This window comes from Theropithecus gelada, chromosome 6 (assembly GCF_003255815.1).
Source record: "Theropithecus gelada isolate Dixy chromosome 6, Tgel_1.0, whole genome shotgun sequence".
NCBI classification, from domain to species: domain Eukaryota; kingdom Metazoa; phylum Chordata; class Mammalia; order Primates; family Cercopithecidae; genus Theropithecus; species Theropithecus gelada.
The window spans coordinates 63,401,829-63,425,313 of record NC_037673.1 but is presented as its reverse complement, the minus strand read 5'-3'; the positions used below and the strand labels follow the sequence as shown (position 1 = coordinate 63,425,313).

At 34.4% G+C, this 23,485-nt stretch overlaps 1 protein-coding gene across 8 annotated transcripts in view; it reads right to left on the bottom strand.

Annotated features, from left to right (window-relative positions):
• Positions 1-1,801: 1,801 nt before the first annotated feature.
• The window catches only part of SREK1 (splicing regulatory glutamic acid and lysine rich protein 1), a 37,833-nt gene continuing 16,149 nt past the window's right edge, over positions 1,802-23,485 (bottom strand). For 3 of the 8 annotated variants that reach the window (XM_025388429.1, XM_025388428.1, XM_025388425.1), the window contains 9 exons: positions 21,692-21,856; positions 21,373-21,551; positions 20,050-20,180; positions 19,076-19,190; positions 13,907-14,026; positions 12,813-13,181; positions 8,740-8,835; positions 6,633-6,777; positions 1,802-5,584 (listed from right to left, as the gene is read on the bottom strand). In XM_025388429.1, coding sequence (XP_025244214.1) covers positions 5,435-5,584; positions 6,633-6,777; positions 8,740-8,835; positions 12,813-13,181; positions 13,907-14,026; positions 19,076-19,190; positions 20,050-20,180; positions 21,373-21,551; positions 21,692-21,856 — 1,470 coding nt within the window. In that variant the 3' untranslated portion in view covers positions 1,802-5,434. The remainder of the gene's footprint in view (positions 5,585-6,632; positions 6,778-8,739; positions 8,836-12,812; positions 13,182-13,906; positions 14,027-19,075; positions 19,191-20,049; positions 20,181-21,372; positions 21,552-21,691; positions 21,857-23,485) is intronic. The other 5 variants (XM_025388430.1, XM_025388426.1, XM_025388431.1 and 2 more) reach the window with 4 other exon arrangements.

Here is a 23,485-nt window from a genome sequence, read left to right as displayed (position 1 = left end):
AAGAAAGAAAAGAAAGAAAAGAAAGAAAAGAAAGAAAAGAAAGAAAAGAAAGAAAGAAAGAAAGAAAGAAAGAAAAGAAAAAGAAAAGAAAAAAAGAGAAAAGAAAACCAAAATGGCTCATGTCCTTTAGCCACAGAAGGCAGCTAAGATAGCTGGCCTATGTAGATAAATCAATATACATAGCCTCAACATCTCTAGGCCAGCTAAGCCAACAGGTCAGGCAGGATTCTAAATTTATCTAACGTAATTTTTTTTTTAGACTAATAGGCTAATAGGCTGTCTTACCTAAGTGACCACCCTGAGCACACAGCTCTTTCACCAAATGGAGAGTTACACCTGTTATAAATGGGAGAAGGCATTCCACCTGCTGTTAAAAGACAAAGTGATAGTTTTCATTGTACAAATATCCTAGCAAGAAGCTGAATTTGTGGGGGCTGGGGGGAAGGGAAATTCAGAGAGCAGCTATCACTTACTTGGGTACTGCAAAATGTTTAATATGAAAAGCCTTGACTAGAGTTAACTGCCACAGAACACGAAGATTGCCCAGTATGCAAAACCTTCCATTTTTGGTAGTAATCTTGAACCCTGGAAAAGCCTATTATCCCCTTTCAGTTACAGAAATAAGATGTAAATATGCAAATAACTGTTCCAGAAATAGTTGAAATTACTACTCAACAGTGGCAAGATTTTAAGATTTTCATTTTATTAAAAATATAGCAACATAATAGCAGCATCATTTGATAAATCTTTACTAGTACCATTCAAAAGTAGTCCTACTCACAAATAAACACCACCTATGCAGCATGTTTATGTTTACATTCCAAACTCTTCCCTTGATAATCTAACACTGTTCTATTAACCTAATCATTAAGGAGGTAATTTTTTAAGCATTAAGTTGATCTACACAGCTACACAGTATACTCAAATTTCATACTTAAATCTACTGTAGAAATCAGAAATTCTTTAGTTTATTCCCCAACAGTGTGTTACCTACCAGTACCCTCAAAATGGTTGAAATCAACCTATTCTTTCAGTGCGATTTTTATGAATTTATACTTACATATATAGTTATGAAATTATGTCTAGCAAATAAAAATAAACCAAGAATACAAGGTAGTACTCCTCCATACCAATCCTGGAAAAATAAAATTTAGAGGTAAAATATGTGAAATCTCCCAAAAGTTGGCAATTTTCAAAATTAAAATGTTAACTAGATATAAATTTAAAAATCAGGCAACAGACTTAGAACCTTTTATAAACATTATATTAAGAAATGTTATATCTGATATAAGCTAATTGTAACAAACTGCTAGAAACTATAAAAGTACTTTAGAATGGAAGAAAGCTAGTTAGTAGTTACTAAATCCAACTGACTGAATATAACCAAAGTCATAAATGGCTTAGCGTTCACTTTTAAAATCATGTATTGCCAGGTGCAGTGCCTCACACCTGTAATCTCAGCACTTTGGAAGGCTGAGGCAGACGGATTGTTTGAGCCCAGGAGTTTGAGACCAGTCTAGGCAGCATGGCAAGACCCTATCTCTACAGAAAAATTCTACAATTAGCTGGGCATGGTGGCACATGTCTGTGGTCCCAGCTACTCAAGAGGCTTAGATGAGAGGATCATCCATGCCCAGAAAGGTCAAGATTGCAGTGAGCCATGATCATGTCACTGCACTCCAGCCTGGGTGACAGTGAGACCCTGTCTCAAAAAGAAAAGTAATAATAAAAACGTATTACTCTTCACGCAAAACCACCAATAAAAGTGTACTAAAAACAAACTCACCCACAAACCCAAGACTAAGTAGGGAAGTCAATTTTATTTTAAAATTTTATTACATTTATACTAAACTCCTGCTTCCAGAAATATAATTTAGCTCTTTCAAGAGCACTAGCTTTTAAAATTTGAAAATAAACAATCTAATTTTAAGTGAAAATTACATTAGTAAATAAACATGAGAAAATAATATGTATGTAGTAAAAATAAATTTAAACACAAGAAACACATGGGCACTGCACATTTACTTCGTAGGAATGGCTCTACTTCATAATGCACCCAGTTAAAATCAGATACTGTCTTCCAATGAAAACATAAATGATTCACTGAAATCATAAGTTATTCAATGCCATCCCTCCAAAGGGATTCATTTTAATTGCTAATTCAACAATAATTAAATCATGCTCTTTATTTCTAATAAGATTGAAAAAAACCTTAAAGGCCTATTACTCTACATTATAACTCTTGAATCTACACAGTATCTTCACTTGAGAGGGGAGTTTGATCAGGGTTCTAAGTTTTAAAATAAAGATAGCAACATAGACATAGGAATGACTGAAGGTCTTGAAAATTAATACTATCACAAAATAAATTCTCTTGGACCACCCCCCTGCCCCCCGCCGGCAAAAAAAAAAAAAAAAAAAAAAACCTTTTCATTATAAATGCCAGTGTTTATTTTTAATTGAGCATGTCAAAATTTAAGCCTCTGGCACTGCCAAAGATCAACATAGTAGGTACTGAACCTCTTGAAGAAAAGAACTTGAAACACAGAGATCACAAGCTGACTAGTGTTTGCAATTATAAGCTAATTAGATAGAAAATAACTAAGACAATAACTGCAGAACTTCAGGATTTGAAAGTTTTGACACGAAACCGATGCACTAGCTTATGAACTGATGCACCATCTTATGATACTAGTTCAGTATACGTTGCTGAAAGGCAACAGAATTTGTCTACAATGATAAATAGCAACTACAACTTAAGGAACAGAGTGTACTCTACGTAATCAAGCTAAAAAAGATAATTACAGAAAGTATCAAGTATAAAATGTCTGTCTTCTTGGCCTTACCTCAAGTTTATCTGACAACATCTACCTGGGATTTAAAAAAAAGAAGTCTTAAAGAAAAAAACAAAATACCCTGAAAGAAAATAAACGAATGAAAATATGAGCTCTTTTAAGTCAACAGAGAAAGTATGTCTCAAACAGATACACACGTGCGCATACGCACACATGGACACACACACATCCCTCTAGACCTTAGAATGCCTTGCTTCCATAAGCCCAAATAAGAAAATGTTAAACCCCAATAACAATCTGATTTGTTTCTCCAGATCTCTTGTATTCCTACTCATTCTTAGCTTTTACAAATCAGTGTTTCAAGATTATAGTAAGATTATTTTAAAGCTGAATAAATATCAGCAAAGAAAATAATTAGCAGCAGGAACCAAATTAAATGTTAATTACCGACATAAAAAAACATGTAATAGGTCCAGAGTACAAGAAAACACTCATACCTTAAATGACTTGTTTCATAGACACCACACACACACACACTCTCCACGTCACAACAATCTCAATGCCAACTAAAACAAGCAGGATAAAACTAAAATGCTTTTTTGAAATGCATAAACAAATATTTTCCTCTAAAATACTTAGCTTTATTAAAGAAATGGTACTAAAAATAACAGATTCCAACAACATTTGCTCTATTTCTACTTATATATCATAAATAAGACAGCTGTTGATGCAAGACACTCTTTCACAATCTTTCCATATGCACCCAAGCATTCTTGTATCAGAATAAGCTGTTTACCAGCCAACCATATGTGGCTGAATGATTAAAATGACCATCTATACTTTACATAGTAAAGCATCTTCCAAAATTTTAATGTACACAGTGACAAAAAGGAAAAACAAACAAAAAAACAGTAATTCTGAACACATGAAGAGTGATTAAGCAGCTTCATAATCAAATCAGGCTTCATTACTTGCAATAAGGGCAACTCTTTCCATTCCCCACCAAATACTAAAGTTTCAATCTTATTAACATTAAAAGAAAACTCTAGTTGAAACCAAGTAACGAACATGCTATTCAGCTTTTTAGATCTAGAAAAGTAACTCTTCCCATGAGGTAAGGCAACTGAGTAATCTGATTGTATTAGATTGCATTAAAATAATTATACTTAATTTTTTAATACACTAATTAAAAGGTATTACTTTTTTGAAAATACAATAATAATGAGTTCAGAAACCACAAGTTATAGTACTGGGGAAAAACATTAGCAGTGTTGTCACTTTACTGTTTGCATACTTTCTGTAAAAAGTGAGCCTAAGAATGATGGATGACCTGTATCTTAAACTCAAGTAAACGTATCCTTAAACATAAAACCAATAACCTCCCATATACTCCTAAGTCCTTAAGTACAATTTCTGCACATCATTTATGAAAAGATGATTGAGAGGTAATAAGGCCATCCAATGTAGAGAACTAAAGGGTTTCCTTCTATTTAAGGAAAATAAGAACACGTTTCATTTTCAATTATCACAGTATAAAACTGATGGTCCCAAAGCTGCATGACTCTAATGTCATTCTTGAAAACAGGACTTCCTTCTCATATCAGGTGAAATCAGTAAGAAGCTGTTCTGACATACCACTTACACACTTCTCTACAGGTATGAATGAAATATCCATCTAGATTCCGTATGAATTGAGAATGACTAGCACATATAAAATTCTAGAAAACAGTATACCACATTGTAGAAGGCACTAAAGCTTCAGCTTGTGCTCCCATAGCCCATTTTGAAAAGCCAGTTTTCTTTTTATAAGGGCACCTTTGCCACCTACAGCTGACAAGACACACTGCAATATTATTCATAATAAGCTTGGAAATGTCAAGAAAATTTAAAAAGAAATACTCATTTTGCAGGTAGACCCAATGATTCTAAACACTGAATACTAATTCATTATTAGTATTCAACACAGTTGCTCTTCCTTTTGAAAGAGAACAGTAGCATGCATTGTCAGTTTTTGAATCCACTTATTTAAGCAATTTTAATCTGCAAAACTATTTTAAAGAAAAACTGTCCTAAACAGTGAGCCAAAGAAAACACAATAGTGAGAATTTAACACAATCACCATAAGTCCTGTGAAGTAAATGTTAAAACTTCTTACATACTTTGCACTTACAAGGGTGTGTATATATTTGCACCAATTTCAAGCACATCATCAAACTGTATATACTGAAATTAAAAAAAAGTAAAACAATACAAAATTCAGTAACTAGCATTTTTTAAAAGAGCCTCCAATGCTTATCTCCAGTCTTTAGGGATAGTACAAACTTGGATCTTTGATGTTCAATTTATTTGCAATGGTTCTTGGCAAACACTAACAAATCACATGACAAGTGTGTCAGCCACCATGGAAATACACAGATTTTTAGAAGATGAGTTTGGGTAACATCTGTTATTTTCATGATGTCCATGCTTTATTTTCTTACTCAATAACAAGATGGTCACAAAGTCATCTAACAACTGGAAAAGCTGTTAGATCCTATCTTTACGCTCAACTAGATTTCTTTCCTGTTTACATCTTGTTGAGAGAATTAAAAGCTTTGGATTTGATTCCAGCATTGAGTGCAGAGGTACACTTGTCGGTCCTATACTGCTTCTGTTTTGGTAGAGAGGTTTTCTTCACTCAGCTGACAATTCCCGTTGTGCTGTACTTTGTTTTCCTCAGTCCTTGGTGCATCCTTGTCATCTACTTCTTTGCTCACACTTGAATCTGGTTCTTTATTGTGCTCCTTCTCCTACAAAGAGTAATTAATGTATGCATTTACTATTTTCCTCAAGAACTGCCTCCTATTATGACAAAAATGTGAAACTTTATCTTTTGCGAATTAAAAAAACTGGGTATTATTTTCTCCCATTACGTTTTCACATGTAAAGAATACGCAAACACTATCAATTTCCCCTTTGTATTCTCATAAAAAGATGGACAATCCATGGAAATTAAATTAGAATTGGTGAAAAGAAATTTTAAGCAGGTACTCAATAAATGTTGCTGACAGACTTGAAAAAGTGAGACAGATCTATTGAAAGAGTGAAATAATTTCCAAGGATGCCAGGATATATTTTTAATCTGGAAACCAATGCAGCAAAAATAAGGAAATGTAGAAAAGGAAGTCATTATGCCTCCTGGAAAAGGCTGTTCAAGAACACTCCAATTTCTACCCTCAATTTAAACGAGAATTAAATAAGAACAAACAGTGCCTGGAACATCGTAAATGCTTAATAAATGTTATCAATGTTATTGATGATGATGATAATCCTCTACCAGTATTATAGTACATAAAAACTGTAAGACAGATGTTCCAAAATTCATAATTTCAAAATACAAATATACTTTACCAGTGTAAGTAACTTAATTCACAACTACTTATTTATCCAAGTGACAAAAAAGCTCACTTGGTGGAATGTGGTTTTCCATTAGGTATTCTAACACAACAAACCTAATGTTAACCACACAAAGTCTTTTCAAATTTGTTAAAACATAAATTGAGGAAAATGGCATCAGGCAGAAATACTATCTATATAAAATCAAATACATTTGTTACTGTTGATTTCTTAAAATTTTTCTTGCATGCCACGTTATGATTTAATTTAGTTTTATTTTAGTTTTAATTGGCTCTTATCTCTTCAACATTTAGTTTTTTTAATTACCAATTAAATATTTTAAATATTTTAAAATGCCAACAATGTACAAGACACTGTTCCCCAAAGAGCTTTCAGTCTAAAACCATTTGTATGCAATAAAGAACAATCTCAAGTGCCAGACACCGAATGACTACTGCTTACTTTAAGTGAAGTACTGTTCTTCTCCAACTTCTCTTTCCCATCTCTATCATTAGAACTCTTTCTCATAGACGTTGAACGTTCTCTCTCTCTTCTTTCACTGATGTGGTCCCTTTCTTTTTCTCTCTTTTTATCCTTCTTATTTCTGCTATAAGAATATTGATATGTCAGTTAAATTCTAAGCAATTGAAGATCGATTATATTCTTGACAAGATATCCTTTTCTAACACTGGATATCTAAAATAATGCATTGTTAATAAGCATTAACAGTAAGCTGGTTTGCAAAGTAACATAAATGAGACCTACAACCTGACCTACTCCACCCTTACCCCAGTTAGTTTCTTAAGGATACACAAGTCATTTTGGCAGAGGCACCATACGTTCTCATAAAACACTGTTTGGTATAGCCTATTTAACAGTTTTCGAATATTCAAGACTTGTTTATGTACTGCAATAAGGAGAAAATAAAACCAAATGAATATGTATCTGCCTCATTTTGCAAAGAGAAACAAAGAAAAGACAATCAAATGATTGGTCAATTACACAGGATGAATGGGAACAAGGCAGAAGGAATGGAGACAGGAGTGACATTTTCTGAATGTATCTGTTCGTAAGACAAAAGTTTTGACTTTCCTGGGTAAAGCATTTGTTTCAAAAATACAAATATGGCCTGCATCTACAGTATCCTAAGCCTTCCGTTATTCTCACAAAAGCCAAAAACCTATAAGCAAATTAACAAAAGATCCCTCTGCTGGAAAATCACAGAAAATCATCTAAAAAACCATATCAATTAGTAAGGCAGTGGGATTAAAAAAATAAATATACAGAAATCAATAACTTTCCTACGTACAAACCTAACCTCCAATTAAACATAATGAAAGAAAATACCTCATTTCCAACAGCAACAACAAAAATTTCTAGGAATTAAGACATGCATAAACCCTGTATGAAACAAACGCTGAAATACTCCTGAAAACACTAAGGATGGCCTAATAAGATATACCACATTCCTTGTCTACAGCCATTATCACCCTGAACGTGCCCAGTCTCATCAGACACACCACATTCCTGGACAGAAGACTTGTCATCATAAGTCTATAAAACCACAAAAGTTCAAGAAAAACAAAAAGTTCGATCATAATCTTGGAATAGGAAAAGCCTTTTATCAGTTTTTGACTCACATAAGAAGTCATAGAAGAAAAAGAGAAAGTTATTTTAAAAATGAAAAACCTTTGTAAAATCAAGTCTCACCATTTTTTAAAAGAAACAGCAAACTGAGAATGATATTTATAATCACATCACTAAACAATAAACTCCCTATAATAAAAGAGTTATTGGAAACAGAAAAGGAAACAAAAAGGCCAACAGAAAAATGGGCAGAGTATACAGACAATTTGCAGAAAAAGAAATACAAATGGCTTTCAAATGTATGAAGTGGTCACTTCTCTCATAATTAAGACTGCAAACTGCTGTAAACCCTTATAGAGGATAATTTGGAAATAGCTCTCAAAAATTACAAACATGCTTATTACCTAACCTAACAATGCCACTTCTTCAGATTTTTCCTACACACATGCACACTAAAAACAACTTAAGTCCAAAGTTATTAATTATAGCATTACATAATTTATGGTAAGAAAATTCAAAAAAACCCCTTCTACTGTAGCCTAGGTTAAATAACCAAGGTACTGCCATACAATGGAAGCCTATGCAATTATAAAAAGGAATTGAAGAGGCTCTCTCTGACCTCGTCAAGTGACAAAAAGACTTCCTGGTAGTTAAATGACAAAAGCAAGTGCACAACAGTGTGTATTTTGTGTTACTTTTTGTATTAGAAAAAAATGATACATGCTCATCTTGTTATCTGTATATGAAACTGGAAACATACACAAAAAAACCTCATGAAGTCATTACTTATGGGGACAGTGTAGATGGGCACGAGTGGAAATTGAGACTTCCTGATATATAACTTTTTATCTTTAATTTCTGAATGATGCATATATATTATTCATTCAAAATATAAAGTTAAAAAATAAAGAGATAAATTTAAAATTTTTAAAAATATTTCTTGCTTTCTCCTGTTTAGTTTTAGCACAAGTTTCCAACCTACCTCCTAGGGGACGGAGATCTAGAAGATTTCCTTTTTATGGTTTTTGACGTTCTTGGCGATCTGGAAGAACTCCTGCTCCTCCTCCTACGCCTTTCCCTGAAAGCCAAAAATACATCATTTTTAAAAACAGCCATTAAAATAAAGGGCAATTCAAATATACAAAAGCAAAAGGGTCCTTGATATTCTCATATGAACAGTATTTTTTAGAGGCCAGTTTAAACTTATGTCCTTTATGAACATGTTCAATTACCTAACTTTAGAGTGGGTCAAATTATGAATCATAAATTTTACAGACTGATGAAAACATCATCTAAGACTTCATATTAGGAAGGGTAGAAGACCTCCTCCTTTTCACCTCATTTACTCGAACAATTTCTTCAGTAGAAAAAATATTAATGGTGTTTCTGCTTCTCTCAAGTATGTTCTTTCTCAGTAGCTAAAACATGTTTTGTTTATCAAATACTTTGTCAGGTATCTAGCTCCTCACTGCCCCACTGTGGATTATAATGAAGTAACAGGCCCTTTTCAAGAACTGAAACATAAATTGGCTTGTAAAATGTGAACTTTCTATACCCAATTATTAACAATGTCTACTTTAAAAAGCATTTACATTACTATCATTTTAGAGAAATTGTTTTTCCCTCCAACCTCCTATCATTTCATTACTGTTGTTCTATTAATTCAAAATTTAGTGTAAAAGCTGCTTAGATTTAAGCAAAATAGTTACAATCTGAGATGTAAGTATGACAGGAATAATTATAAAATAGATTACGTTTTTATTATTAACCATTTTGCTTATCAGATTAGCAAATGATACATATTCTACACTACTTCAACTCAAAAACAAGGAACTTCACTAGGTCTATAATTTAAGGGATATGGTATGAGGACATATCCAATGATCTATCTCACAAGTTCTGATCATCAGTGACCACATAGCTGAAAAACCAAATCCTCTGGAATTCATGTTATCCTTACCATCTCAGGAAACTGATTCTAAGAGACTAATAAAATATTTTCAAAGTTTTTCATTTCTAAAATAAAAAACGCTCACACGGTATATATAATAGACATTAAAATACAAAGTTCAAGAACTCTGAGAACAGAAGTCAATTCTACCTCTACCTAAGACTCTCTCCTCCACTTTTATTCCCAAGACACTCCAAAATTACACTTCCTAAAATGGAAATTAGATACCTTATTTCACTACATCAATGCCATTCTCTTAACAGCTCAGCCTAAGAACCAAAAATACTTTTTACATAGCATGTGAATGTCAGTGTATTCCAGACTTTAAGATTACACAAAATGGCTCTGCCTTGATCAGTGTAATTGTTTTACTTATTTGTTCAGAAAGCAGTATGTACAAGTGGATGTCTAATACCCACTAGCTGATGATAAGGAGAGGAAAGTCCCCATAGACAACAGCAAGCTAGACAATAACTTGAGAAAGAAATAGTATTAACAACTAAAGTTGGTGAGATTTAGACTTAAATTTGAGTTACACACCTTACCCAGCTACACAACCAGGATCATATTACTTAACCTAATCTGTTTTTTCAACTGAAAAATAAAGACAATTAATAATTTAAGTCTTACGAGGTTGTTGAGGATTTAGGATAAAATCTGTAATGTACAAAGCATAGAGTGTGACACAGAGTAGGTGCTCAATAAATACTGTTTTCTCCTTCCCTTTCTTGGTATCACCTTTATTGACAGTAACTTTTAATCATTAAAAAATTCTTTAATATCATTTTCTTTAAAAGTATAAATTAGGAGACAATGTTAGAAATAAGAATATTAACTATTTTTTGAACAGTTAAAATATTTTTCATTTAGTAACAAATCAGAACATCTGAAATGCAGAAAAATGCTAAAAGACAAGAAATTGTAATTCTTGGCTTGGCGCAGTGGCTCAAGTCTGTAATTCCAGCACTTTGGGAGGCTGAGGCAGGTGGATCACCTGAGGTCAGGAGTTTGAGACCAGCCTGGCCAACTTGGTGAAATCCCATCTCTACTAAAAATACAAACATTAGTTGAGTGTGGTGGTACACGCCTATAATCCCAGCTACTCAGGAAGCTGAGACAGGAGAAATCGCTTGAACTGAAGAGGCGGAGGTTGCGGCGAGCAGATATCGCACCACTGCATTCTAGCCTGAGTGACGAAGTGACACTCTGTCTAAAAAAAAAAAATTCAAAGAAAGAAATTGTAACTCTTTACCAAGCTCTTCTGAAAGCATGAAATATTCCAAATTGCTGCCTTTATGAACTAATGTCAGTCATCTTTTATTCTCAAGGCCCCAGATGTTATTGAAGAATACATTTGAGCCAGGTGCGGTGACTCACACCTGTAATCCCAGCACTTTGGGAGGCCAAAGAGGGCAGATCACTTCAGGCCAGGAGTTCAAGATCAACCTGACCAACATGGTGAAACTCCGTCTCTACTAAATATACAAAAATTAGCCAGGCATGGTGGTGCACACCTGTAATCCCAGCTACTCTGGAGGCTGACGTACGAGAATCACTTGAACCGGGAAGGCGGAGGCTGCAGTGAGTCCAGATCATGACACTGCACTCCATCCTGGGCAACAGAGCAAGACATTGTCTCGAAAAATATATACATATATATTTAGGAATGAATGTGAACACTTGAACTTTCCTCTACACCAAACAACTTAAAATGGCCCAAGAAAAAGTTAAATATTCCCATGTCATCAGAAAAAGTAAATTCAAGTTATTAAAAAGGAATTAAAATAGTATTTGGTGCTGTGAAAGGTAATGTCTAAACAATCACAGAAACACAAAGGCACGTGTGACTCAGAATCAACAAAATCACTTTGCAGTAAAGGTGCAGTTACAAGGCTCAAACCGATACCCACAGCAAATGAGGTTACATTAATTCTTCAATTTGTGGTTCAACGTGCTGAAATAAAGCAGTGATCTGTTTATTTTCAGCCTTGTTTTAACATATACTATTGCTTTCAACTTTGTGCTTCTGAGGTAGTCTTTAAAAGTACCAAGTACTAGTGAGAGAATTCTCAAACTTAATCTCTAAAATAAACTAAAAAGGTTACTATACTTCTTGTACAGAGCGTCAGCTTCCTCATGTTTTAAAACAGTGATGATAATAATCTTCTCCCAGGCCTGTTGTGAGGATTAAACAAGGTGAGACATGAAAAAGTCTGCTGACATGATGTCTGGCATATAGTAAGTGCACAATAAAGGTCTACGATTATCTTTTATTATCTAGTCAAAGGCTGGTATTAAAAATAAACTACTAAAGCACAAGTTTTAAAAATGGGAAACATATATTCCTTTATCTCAAATTATTTTCTATTAAAAAACCATCTTAAGAATATCTTTAAAAACATGCTAATATATATTTAATATTTTTAAGATAGTATAGTACAAGTTAGGAACTTCCATTTATAGTCATGGTATCATCTGAAGTAAAGGATGTAGGTTTAGATAATCTCAAATCTCAAGGTTGTTCTCATTGTTCAGCTGTTACTATGGCAACCTGCTGCCACCTGGTGGTAGTAAACCTATTAATAAACTGAAATCACAGTCTTAAGGAAAAACTCCAACCTCTAAAACTGACGAAATAAAACATAACCAAAATTTAAATGTTATGCACTTAACAAAATAAGGATAAAAATTAACTTAGGTGACAAAGAAAGCTAACACTGCAACTTCAGAAACCATTTTACATATTAAAATTAATCACACCATTCAAGAAAAGTCCAGGAAAAAGCCTAAGAGGCAAATTCTTACTGTGCATTTTTTAAAAAGTAACCTTTCCCTGCCATCCCACCCTCTAAGAAAATAACAATTATTATTATTCTATTAAAATAGTGGTTACAGAGAATAGCTAAAACTTTTCAAATAATGTCCAGTATCATCTCTTTCTCCACTCTGCTAGAGAAATGTTTACTCTGAAATTAGGAGAAAATGTTTTTATATTACTTTACAGGTTCCACTTGCATACAGTAACCTTTTCTCCCTCCGTAAAAATTTTTGTTTCCAATTGTCATCAGCAAATCCCTTTGTAAAAATTTTAAGCATCATCAAACCTGCTGGAACTACGAGATCTTCGCGATGCATTATAACTCCTGGGTGGTGTTCTGGATTTTTTATCCTTCTTTCTTTTTTCATCTATCTCTTTGGATCTGTCTTTTTCTCGTTCCTTTTCTTTGTCCTGTTCCTTTTCCTTCTCTTTGTCTCGATCCTTTTCATGCTCTTTTTCCCGTTCTCTCTCTCTGTCCTTTTCCTTGTCTTTTTCCCGGTCCTTTTCCCGTTCCTTGTCCCGGTCTTTATCTTTGTTTTTACCCCGTTCCTTTTCTTTTTCACGTTCCTTTTCCCTCTCTCTCTCTTTTTCCCTGTCTTTCTCTTTCACTCTTTCCTTTTCCTTGATCTTTTCTCGAGTGTCTTTTCTCTTGTCCCTTTAAAAACAAAAATAAATAAATTGGTAACTAAAATAATTCTACCACCTCCAAAAAGACCTCTCTCTCTCTTCAACAATTACCAACACAAGACAATTTATAGCAGCTACAGACATTTACATATACATTTTCATGAAACTCAGGTGTACAAGAAGCTGCTAAACAAAGCTATTAATATTATACAAGCTGAAGTGAGTAGTTTGGAAACCTCATGAGTCACACTGACATCAGATTCAAATCAATAGTAATCAATATTAATACTAGATTACTAAAACAATAAAAAAGGTTTCATTTCTCTCATTAAAAACCTAAACTACAACAGATTTTTTTTTTTTTTTTTGAGACGGAGTCTTGCTCTGTCGCCCAGGCTGGAGTGCCATGGCCGGATCTCAGCTCACTGCAAGCTCCGCCTCCCAGGTTCACGCCATTCTCCAGCCTCAGCCTCCCGAGTAGCTGGGACTACAGGCGCCCGCCACTTCGCCCGGCTAGGTTTTTGTATTTTTTAGTGGAGACGGGGTTTCACCGTGTTAGCCAGGATGGTCTCGATCTCCTGACCTCGTGATCCACCCGTCTCGGCCTCCCAAAGTGCTGGGATTACAGGCTTGAGCCACCGCGCCCGGCCTACAACAGATTTTTAACAAATGAAGCCAATTAAAATATTATCCCTGAGCACTAATAGAACTCTGAGGAAAAAAAAAATTATTGTTAATTTCTCTAAAACTCACCGTGAACGCGAACGACTCCTTGACTTCCGTCTCTCCCTTGATTTAGAGCGTTTTTTATGTGGGCTCTTAGATCTTCGTCTGTCTTTCTGTCTTGAACGTGATCTATTATGGGATCTACTTCTAAAGAAAAACAAATTGTTAGAATATCAAAACTTATTCTTAGAATTTCAACTTTTAAGAATTTACGATCCTTCAAACAAGAAAACTTAAAATCTGTCCTAACAGTATTTGACAATATTTTTTAATTTTCTCTTAAATAATACTTTAGTTACATAATCCCAACGTTTATTGGAAACTTTCCTGGATATTTCACTGTCTGGAACAGAGACAGAAACAAAGAATTTAACAGTTATTTCGTGTAGTTTCAGATGTGGCTTTTGCTAGTCATTTTGTGCCTCCAATCAGTATAGAAGATTTTTCCCTGTTGACTTGCATGTAATCTGGTCACAACACATCATGATAGGGAGTAGTGGTTACATGGTTCAGTAGTTCCTGTGAATGTGTACTGTTTGTCAACAAACAAAAAGAATATACAAGGAAGCACAGCCCTAATGACAGCGCTACTGTGACAGGAAAATAAAAATCATTAATCATAAGTTAAAACTAGATATAATCAAATATTGGATTTACAATGCCTTGATTTAACTATATCAAGTTAAAAAAATTATGTGTAACTACAATCACAGCTACCGGTTGAGTATCCTTTATGTGAAATGCTTGGAACCAAAAGTATTTTGAATTTCACATTTTGGGAGATTTTGGAATATCTGCATTATATACATACACACATGTATAAAACTGGTTGAGCATCCCAAACACACAACTGAAAAATCCAAAATGCTCCAGTAAGCATTTTTTTGAGCATCACGAAAGCGTTCAAAAAGTTTTGGATCTTGAAGCCTTTTGGATTTCAGATTTTCAAATTTGTGAGTCTCAACCTGTATGAAAAGAAACCTTTAACTGCAGGAAACGTTCAATTGCAGGGAAGGTAACTGTTATTCTAATTTGGACTAGGCCCCCTTTCTCACTGAAAAAGTGTTTTGAGAATTTGATTTTTTTCATAATGAGGTATCCTAACTACTTACTAAAATGTTAACAAAACAGAAGCACACAACTTAAATAGCAAAGTGATTAGACTCAACAGCTTTGGAGTCTGACAATCTGGCTCTGAGAGTCAGCTCTGCCACACACTACCTGTGAGAACTCCGGCTAGTCACTTAACCTCTCCAAGCCTGAGTTTCTTCCTCTATAAAGTAGACTAGGAATCATACCTACATCTCTTAGGGCTGTCATGAGGATTAAAACTGATGATGTATGTAAAACTGTGGAGTACTCTCTAGCAAAAAGTAAATGTTTAAAACTCTTAACTCTCAATGTCATCATTATTAAAAGTTAACATTAAATGTAAACTTTATATCTTTATGTATATATTCCAAGGAAGCTGAATGAACTTCCATAAGTATCCTTTATACAGCTAAAACTCATCTTGATAGTCATGTTTTAATAAATTAACTTAGAACAATTATCAGTAAAAGAAATATAGTTGGGCTGGGCACAGTGGCTCACACCTGTAATCCCAGCACTTTGGGAGGCCGAGGCAGGTGGATCACTTGAGGTCAGGATTTCAAGATCAGCCTTGCCAATGTGGTGAAACCTGTCTCTACTAAAAATACAAAAATTAGCTGGGTATGGTGACATGCACCTGTAGTCCCAGTTACTCGGGAGGCTGAGGTGGGAGAATCAATTGAACCCAGGGGGCAGAGGTTGCAGTGAGCCAAGATCGCGCCACCGCACTCCAGCCTGGGCAACAGAGTGAGATTCCATCTCAAAAAAAGAAAAGAAAAAAGAAAAAGACCATGCTTTGTGGTATGCTCTGAACCAGAAAAACCTCCAAATAATCCTCATTAATAACAAAATCATTTTTTGTTTTTAAACACATTTTTCAGTTTAGTCAAAATGTTGATTAAAATACTAATCAACACTACAAATCAAAATTTCAATAGCTAATTTCCATTTAAACTACTCATCTACTATTTGGCTTTAAAAATAATATACAATTGTCTTCATTCCATATATATTTTTTTAGCCTCATTTTTTTAGCATGTATCCTTGCTAAAAATACAATTCTTTTGTTTTCCTCAAAGCAATGCTTTCCAACCTTAAGCAAAAAAACTTACTTTAAAAAATTAAGTATAACTCTCATAAATAAGTTAATAATAAAAAGCACTGATCACTTGGCTTCCAACCTTACCCTGCAGCTGAGATGTCAAAAGACAGTGACTAACAGTAATTATTGCATTTTAACTGTGACATTAAATATTTTCATGTCAATCTTACCCACCAGTAGTTTTCTGATTAAGAATGCTAAAAGCAGTCAAGTGCAGATCTAATCTAACTAAAGATTTATCACTAGTAGCTCTCATTTTTAATGAGAAATTGTATTCTGAAAATGTAAAATCATATTTTTAAATTAAACTGTAAATAAACAGCAACTTACCATTATGCTGCAAAGTTCATTTGTAAATCAGTTGTTTCCATTAAAATATTATAAAATGTCTAGTAGTTCCTGTGCTAATCTATAAACTTAAAATTGTAACAATTATAGTACTATCAATCTTTTCTATGTCTCAATAAATAAAACAGGCATCAAAACTTGGACAAAATGGAAACATACCTCCCTAGTCCTAGCCAAGGTCACAGTGACAAGAAACTCCTTCCTCTCTCTAACCATAAGAAGGGGAAGGAACAGGGAAAGGCTGTGGGGGGGAGGGCTGGGAGGTAGGAAGCATGGCTCTAGAAGCATTTGAAAATGGTGAAAAAGTAGAAGGTGGGCCTTTAAGTTAAAGGGTTCCTGCAACCCACGCTCGTGCTAAGACTAATAGGTCAGGGTGAGATTCAAGAACATCAACTTCCGCTAGTAGAGGAAGAAATGACATGAAAGGCCTATCATCCCCTTCCTGATTTCTGGGGGATAGCGGGATCCTTCCAGGTCAGAATCTTCAAGTCAAATGTTTTTAGGTAAGGAATTTTTTTTTTTTTTCTCATTTAAAGAGAACTCATTCTCTTTTGTATTTGTTCATGAACTTAAGGCTACATTTCCACATGCATGCACAAAAACAGAATATGCTGACAAAAATATGTATGTATGTATACATGCCAGTTAAGAACATGTATACCACGCCTGTAATCCCAGCACTTTTGGAGACGAAGGCGGGAGGATCACTTGAGCTCAGGAGTTCGAGACCAACCTGGGCAGTATGATAAAACCCCGTTTCTACAAAAAATACAAAATTAGCCAGGCGTGGTGGTGCTTGTCTGTGGCTCAGCTACTCAAGCAGCTGAGGTGGGAGGACCACTTGCGCCTGGGAGGTGGAGGGTGCAGTGAGCCCAGATAGAGCCACTGCACTCCAGCCTGGGCAACAGACTGAGACTGCATTTAAAAACAACAACAACAAAGGAACATATATACATTATTTCTAATGCTACGTAGACCTTTTGTGTACATTTGTATAGACAGATCTACACAAAAGTACTCCCATAAATAATACTAATCAACAAATTTCAGTTTAGACTGAATAACCCCTCCCCGACAAACCCTTGGAGGGGGAATATCTGTATATACTTAAAAACAAAAACCTCACAGTAGATAGCAAAATTATTTGCTATAATTTCAAAAAGCACATAAAACTTCACTTAGATCATCAAAGAAACAACAATGTTATTAATCATCAAGTTTCAACTCGTTCCAGTCTTGGACATTAGCTCTCTCTTACAATCAACACAATGAGATTCAGGTCATCAATCTTCCTCAGAAAAGAAGTTGTAATATTACTCTTCAGACCAATTCTATTATTTCCTTGATTTCCTTTACCCTCACCACATCCTGTCAACGTATGGAAATATCCACAGTCTAGTACCACTGCAGCTTCTGTTGCACTATCCTTTCCTAATTTTGGCCTCTGCTGCACTGCCTTATTTCTTGTACATGAAACAACCTCCTTCACTTGGTTCTGAAAGTGCCTTACTGTAAGTCCTTGGATAAAGGCAGTAAAACCAAATTCTAAAGGAGATTTTGCAAACTAAGGATAGACAAGTATACACTAGTATATCTGGTGTATACCTGTTCACTAGAATCTAAGAAAGAACATCCTATTTTTCCTCATTCTTTGAATCTCCTTGATCAACACACACAAACACACAAAAAAGTAAACTGAGCCTGCTGGTAAAACAATGGACAATAAACTGGTTCCTTTTCCCTCCCCCAAATCCTTTCTCCTTCTTTAAAACCCCAACATACACAGATATACTCTTCCCTCTCTGTTCTCTCAAGGCATATGTATGAGTACATATGTACATATAACATGCAATTAGGATCCACTATATATATTTTCACATTTCAACAACAGCCCCCTCCGTACCTTAAAAAACACAACAAAATTTGTAACTTTAGTAATGATCTTTAGGGTACTTCCAATCAAGATGGTATTGCCAAGTTTGCATTTTGAGGTTCCCTTTATACCAAAGAAATGACAGATAAAGAAAATCAAAAGGACAAAGCTATGATGAAAAATAAGAGAGCTTAAGCAAAGTACTATAACTGAAGTTGAAACTGCATGTTACTCCTGTGTTTCAGGTCCAAAAGTGGGCAGAGGAGGCTCTTATCACCAGCAATACCAAGGACTCAAAGTGTTCCTTTGGACACATGGTAGAAAAATAGGGAACTGTGCGAAACTAAGATCTGGGGTGGTGTTCCCCAGACCTGGAATAGACTGGGAAAAGAAAACAAAAAAGCTGCAACTTGAGCAATTATTTTCAGCATAGTCACTAAGTATGTTCCCTTTTCTCAACATGAAGAATGAAAACAGCTTTTGTCACTTCTACATAAAGACTAGTTTACTCTTAGAAAAATCTGGAATAGAGTATCTTTAGACACAAAACTAATTTCTAAAAATAAAAATAAGTTCAAATATTTAAAAATTAAATATCATTAGACAAAATTTCATTCTCAACTACAGAATTACAATTAGAACAGTATTTAATGGTGATCACACTTCAGGTGTACACTACTAAAATTTCTAAATTCTGATATTTTGACAAAAACTCATGAACTCTTAATATTTTAAATACAAAACTAAAATAAAATTTAAATATGACAGCAGAAATTCTCACCTGTGCTTTGATTGTGATCTTTTCCTTCTAGAATGTGATTTTGAGCTAGACCTGGATTTTGAGCGAGTATGGGAACGAGATCGACCGCCTTTTCTTTCATTGCTCTTTCCAGACTCTGGGAGGAAAAAACCACTTTGCAGTGTAAGCTCAGAACAATTAAAGATCCCAGTTAATAATCAGGCACAAGTGGAATGTACCACATATAGTGCAAGGGGCCTACTCTCTGTACATCCTCCTCCTTCAGAAACATCCAAGAAAGTCATTGCATAAACTCGTTGAGTGCAGCCACCCTGCAGCAGTACATATAAACCAGATGATTATAAACAGCTGTTCGTAATATTATGTTGCTGCCGTAACGTACGATTATAACATGTCTGTAATTCCTGTGACAGTGATTTTAAGTCCTTTCTCCACTTACTCTGCTAGAATTGAAGCTTAAATTCCGAGTGTTGATTTAGAAAATCTGCTCAAATGTAAACCACCTAGATGTTTTTAGAATGGGTTTTTAAATTATTTTCATTAGCAACACAAAAGTTTGAATAGGTGTTCCTTTACCTTGCTAAAATACAGTAGCTGTATTTTTTTCTAAATCACGGGCTCTCTTTTCTATTTTCAAAATTAAAATGTTGAGGAAAAGTAAACCTGCCGAATCACAACATCTTAAATATATTTACTCTTTTTAGCCTTGCAATAACATTTTTGCTTTCAGCAAATCATTTTTGAGCACTGATTTTGCTATGAAAATTCAGGGCTGATTAGCTCAGACTAAAGTGCCTCAATTCAGTATCACGGAAAAGAATAAAATATGTGCTAAGTTTTTCTTTGACATGAGTACGCTACTTACTATTTCTTGAGTTTCAGTCTTCTTGTTTGTAAAACGAAGAGACTGAACAAGATGATTTCTAAAATTCCTTCCAGTTCTAAGATTCTATGATCTTTAAACTATGACCTATGTAACAACGTTATGGACTTACCTGGTTCAATAGCTGCTGAGATAAATGACTGAGCTTCTCGTACTCGCTTCATTACTTCTTCTAACTCCTTAGCTGCAGCCTGAGGTGTCATCTCAGGGGGTTTTACTATTGCATTGTTGGAGTGATTTATTCTAAATTAAAAATATTAGCATATCACAAATACACACATTTTATAAAACAAACATTTATATGATACACATATTTATAAATTTGAGGACATCTCAGAAGCACATGAGAATGATATAAATACAGAATACCCAAAAGCAACCTCAAAACCATGATTAATCTCTCATCCCCACTTCCTATCATTCCTTGCTAATATAACCAAAAACGGCAGAAAAAGAAAATTGGACCCTAGCTAACTTAATTCAAACAGACAAGATTAAGTGCTTTTCCACAGCTTAGAATTAAAATAAATTAAAATGCTGATACCAATATGAAAATGAATTATTTGTATTTTCAGATCAAAAGATCTTATTGATATCCTGTACACTCTAGAAGTGAAAGCTATCTGTATATTATCATATTATGTACATCATTGTAACCAACCCTGAACCATGGCTGAGTCAGACATAGCTTTGAATGTACAAGGCACATTCTTCCTCTACGAGATAAGAATGCCTTCTCTGATGCACATGAATGGATGTCATGTGTCTTGCTTTACCCCTTCCACACTGAGAAGACAAGTACCCACTAACAACAATTAGTTATCATTTAACAGAAAAATCCTGATCAAATTGTGTAACTAAAGCAATCTATGAAATTCAAGCAAAACTATATTTGCCTCAATAATCTGCATGAAATAGAGTATCCGGTCTGGAGTTCATCTCGAAGGCTATATCAACGTTTTACAAACAAGGATGTAAGCAAACCTTAAAAGTCAAAATGTCTGGTTTAAAACACTTGTGGGCACTTATAATTTCCTTCCGGAGATTTTGAATTTACCACAGTTATTACTGGAAGTACTATAGTTCAACCTACATGTTAAGTTGCTCAATTAAGTCTAGAGTCATAATGTAAAACTAACCTGATTTATTAAAGTCTATGGAAAAAGACCTACAACTGTTGTGCAAGGTATATAAATAATGTTAACATTGAATTAGAACCTAGAAAACAGAAAATGAGAAAATAAATGTCTCTAAATAAAGGAATTTAAAGACTAAAATGGTAAGTATCTCATGTATTCATTTATACTTAACACAAAGTCTTCCTTTCCACAAATTGCCAATTACTATTAAAAAGAAAAAAAAAAGCCTTAATTACATCAAAAATACTTTAAATTTTTTCAAAATCATTAAAATTTCTTTGTTTAGGATTTCTTACTTCAGTGGCCTGTCTCCAAACATAACTCCATTAAAAGCAAGGGCCCTTGGTACAGAATTTTGGTCTGCAAATTCCACAAAAGCAAACCGAGTTGGCTGAGTCTCATCACCTGCCATCCGTACAAACTTCACTTCTCCAACTTGTTTAAAAAATTCAAGTAGCTGATCAGCTGTGGTTGTCTAAGGAAACAAAGTGACACTTTGATAAAATACATCCATTTAAAAAATCAGGTAAATATTACTGTATCCACTGATACGATTTTTAAGAAGAGAAAAAGAATAAGGGCTACTGCTGCTTTGTTTCTTCCTAAATTAGTTACCTGGGAATTCAAATTTCCAACATAAACCGTTCTCCTAATTTCATCTATTTTGGAAGGATCCACGTTTCCCATAAGTGGTGGCTGTGGTATCTCTCCAAGTGTTGCAATGTTGGGGTCTAGTGCTGCTGCTGGTATAGCTCCCAAACTGCTAAGTGAAACACCAAGCTATCGAAAGAAGAAAAAAAAACACACAGAACACATATTTTCTATTAGTATCCAAAGCTACCATTCTCTAATCTTGAAAAGAATGAACTCAACAAGAATGAAAGGAGACTAGGGACTCCAAACTTTAACTCATATATATGTCTGACTTATTAAAATTAGGTCACATTAGTTTTAAATGTAATTCAAAATATATTTTACTGTCTGGATATTTTAGCCACTTTTAAACTTGACCCTAAAAAACAAGCTGTTTCTCATTACTTGAGGTAGCTATGTTCTATAGTTTCCACAAACAATGAATTATTGAATATTGAACCATTATTCCCAGGGAAAATACAGGGTGAAGTTCCTATGAGCCTCTGGTCACATTTACATTAACTAATAAAATATTTAACCTTATTTTATATGTGCTTCTGTTTAAAGACACCTTATCTGTTATATACTGTCGATTCATTAACACTGAACTCACAGCCAGCAGCACCACAACTCAGGCCTGAATGAAGCTTATCTAATACATGTATTTAATATTTTCTCCATGAGGCACTTCACAATCTTCCTGTACTTAGGAACACTAGACAGCAGTTTGGCACCACACTTGTGGGCCCATCTTAACAGTGAAATCACCAACAAAAAGTACAATTCGAAGAACATAGCACTAAACAGACTACGTGCCTGTTTACAGCCTGAGTGCCAAAACAAGAAGATTTTGACCTCCATGCACATAGACGAACCCAAATTTTTCATCACTCTGTGTATGTCCACAAATGACCACAAAAGTGCTGCAACTGTTGATGTGGGGTTTCAAAAAAATTTTACTTACTAAGTGAATTCAAAAATACAGAATTCACAAAGAATGAGAATAAACTGTACCTTGGTCATTGAAAAACACAGACTATGCGTTCCTAATAGTCAACAATTATCATAGCATCGAATTTAACTGAAGTAGTAACTTAATCCTCATATCAACCCTAAGAAATGGATATTATTATCATGCTGAAAGTTTACCTAAGAATATATATCTAAAATATTGAGCCCTTATTTATGCCATGGTAGGAAAAGGACAAAAACCTTAAAAACTTTGAATAATCTTTCTATAACTACTAAATTCAATTTTTACTTTCAGCATTAAGGAACGTATTATTTTTAATGTGAACGTAAACTAGAAGAAATACAAGATCTCAGAATTTGAAAGCAGAAAAAAATTTTTCAGAATTAAAAGAGCTTTCAAAAAAAAAAGACAACTCTTTTCATTTCCACTTTGCTATTAGAGAACATTTTGACCATTAATGACTATATATACAAACATGGCGCAGAACTAAGATTTAACAACTGTTAAGTAACGGCACTTCCTAAAGGTGAAAGCAGAAGTTTAAGAAATCAATGTCACTTATTATCGCAGCAGCCAGTCTGATCTTTTTAAAACATGTCAAATCATGTCATATCCCTGCTTAAAACCCATGAATGGTTTCTAATTACCTTAAGAATAAAATTCAAACCCCTCTTTCGATGGTCTAAAAAGCCCTATGATAATCTGTGTCCTGTCTATCCCCTCCAATCTCAAACACTCATGACCCTCACTCACTATGCTTCACCCATACTGACCACCATTCTGTTCCTTGAACATATAAGTTC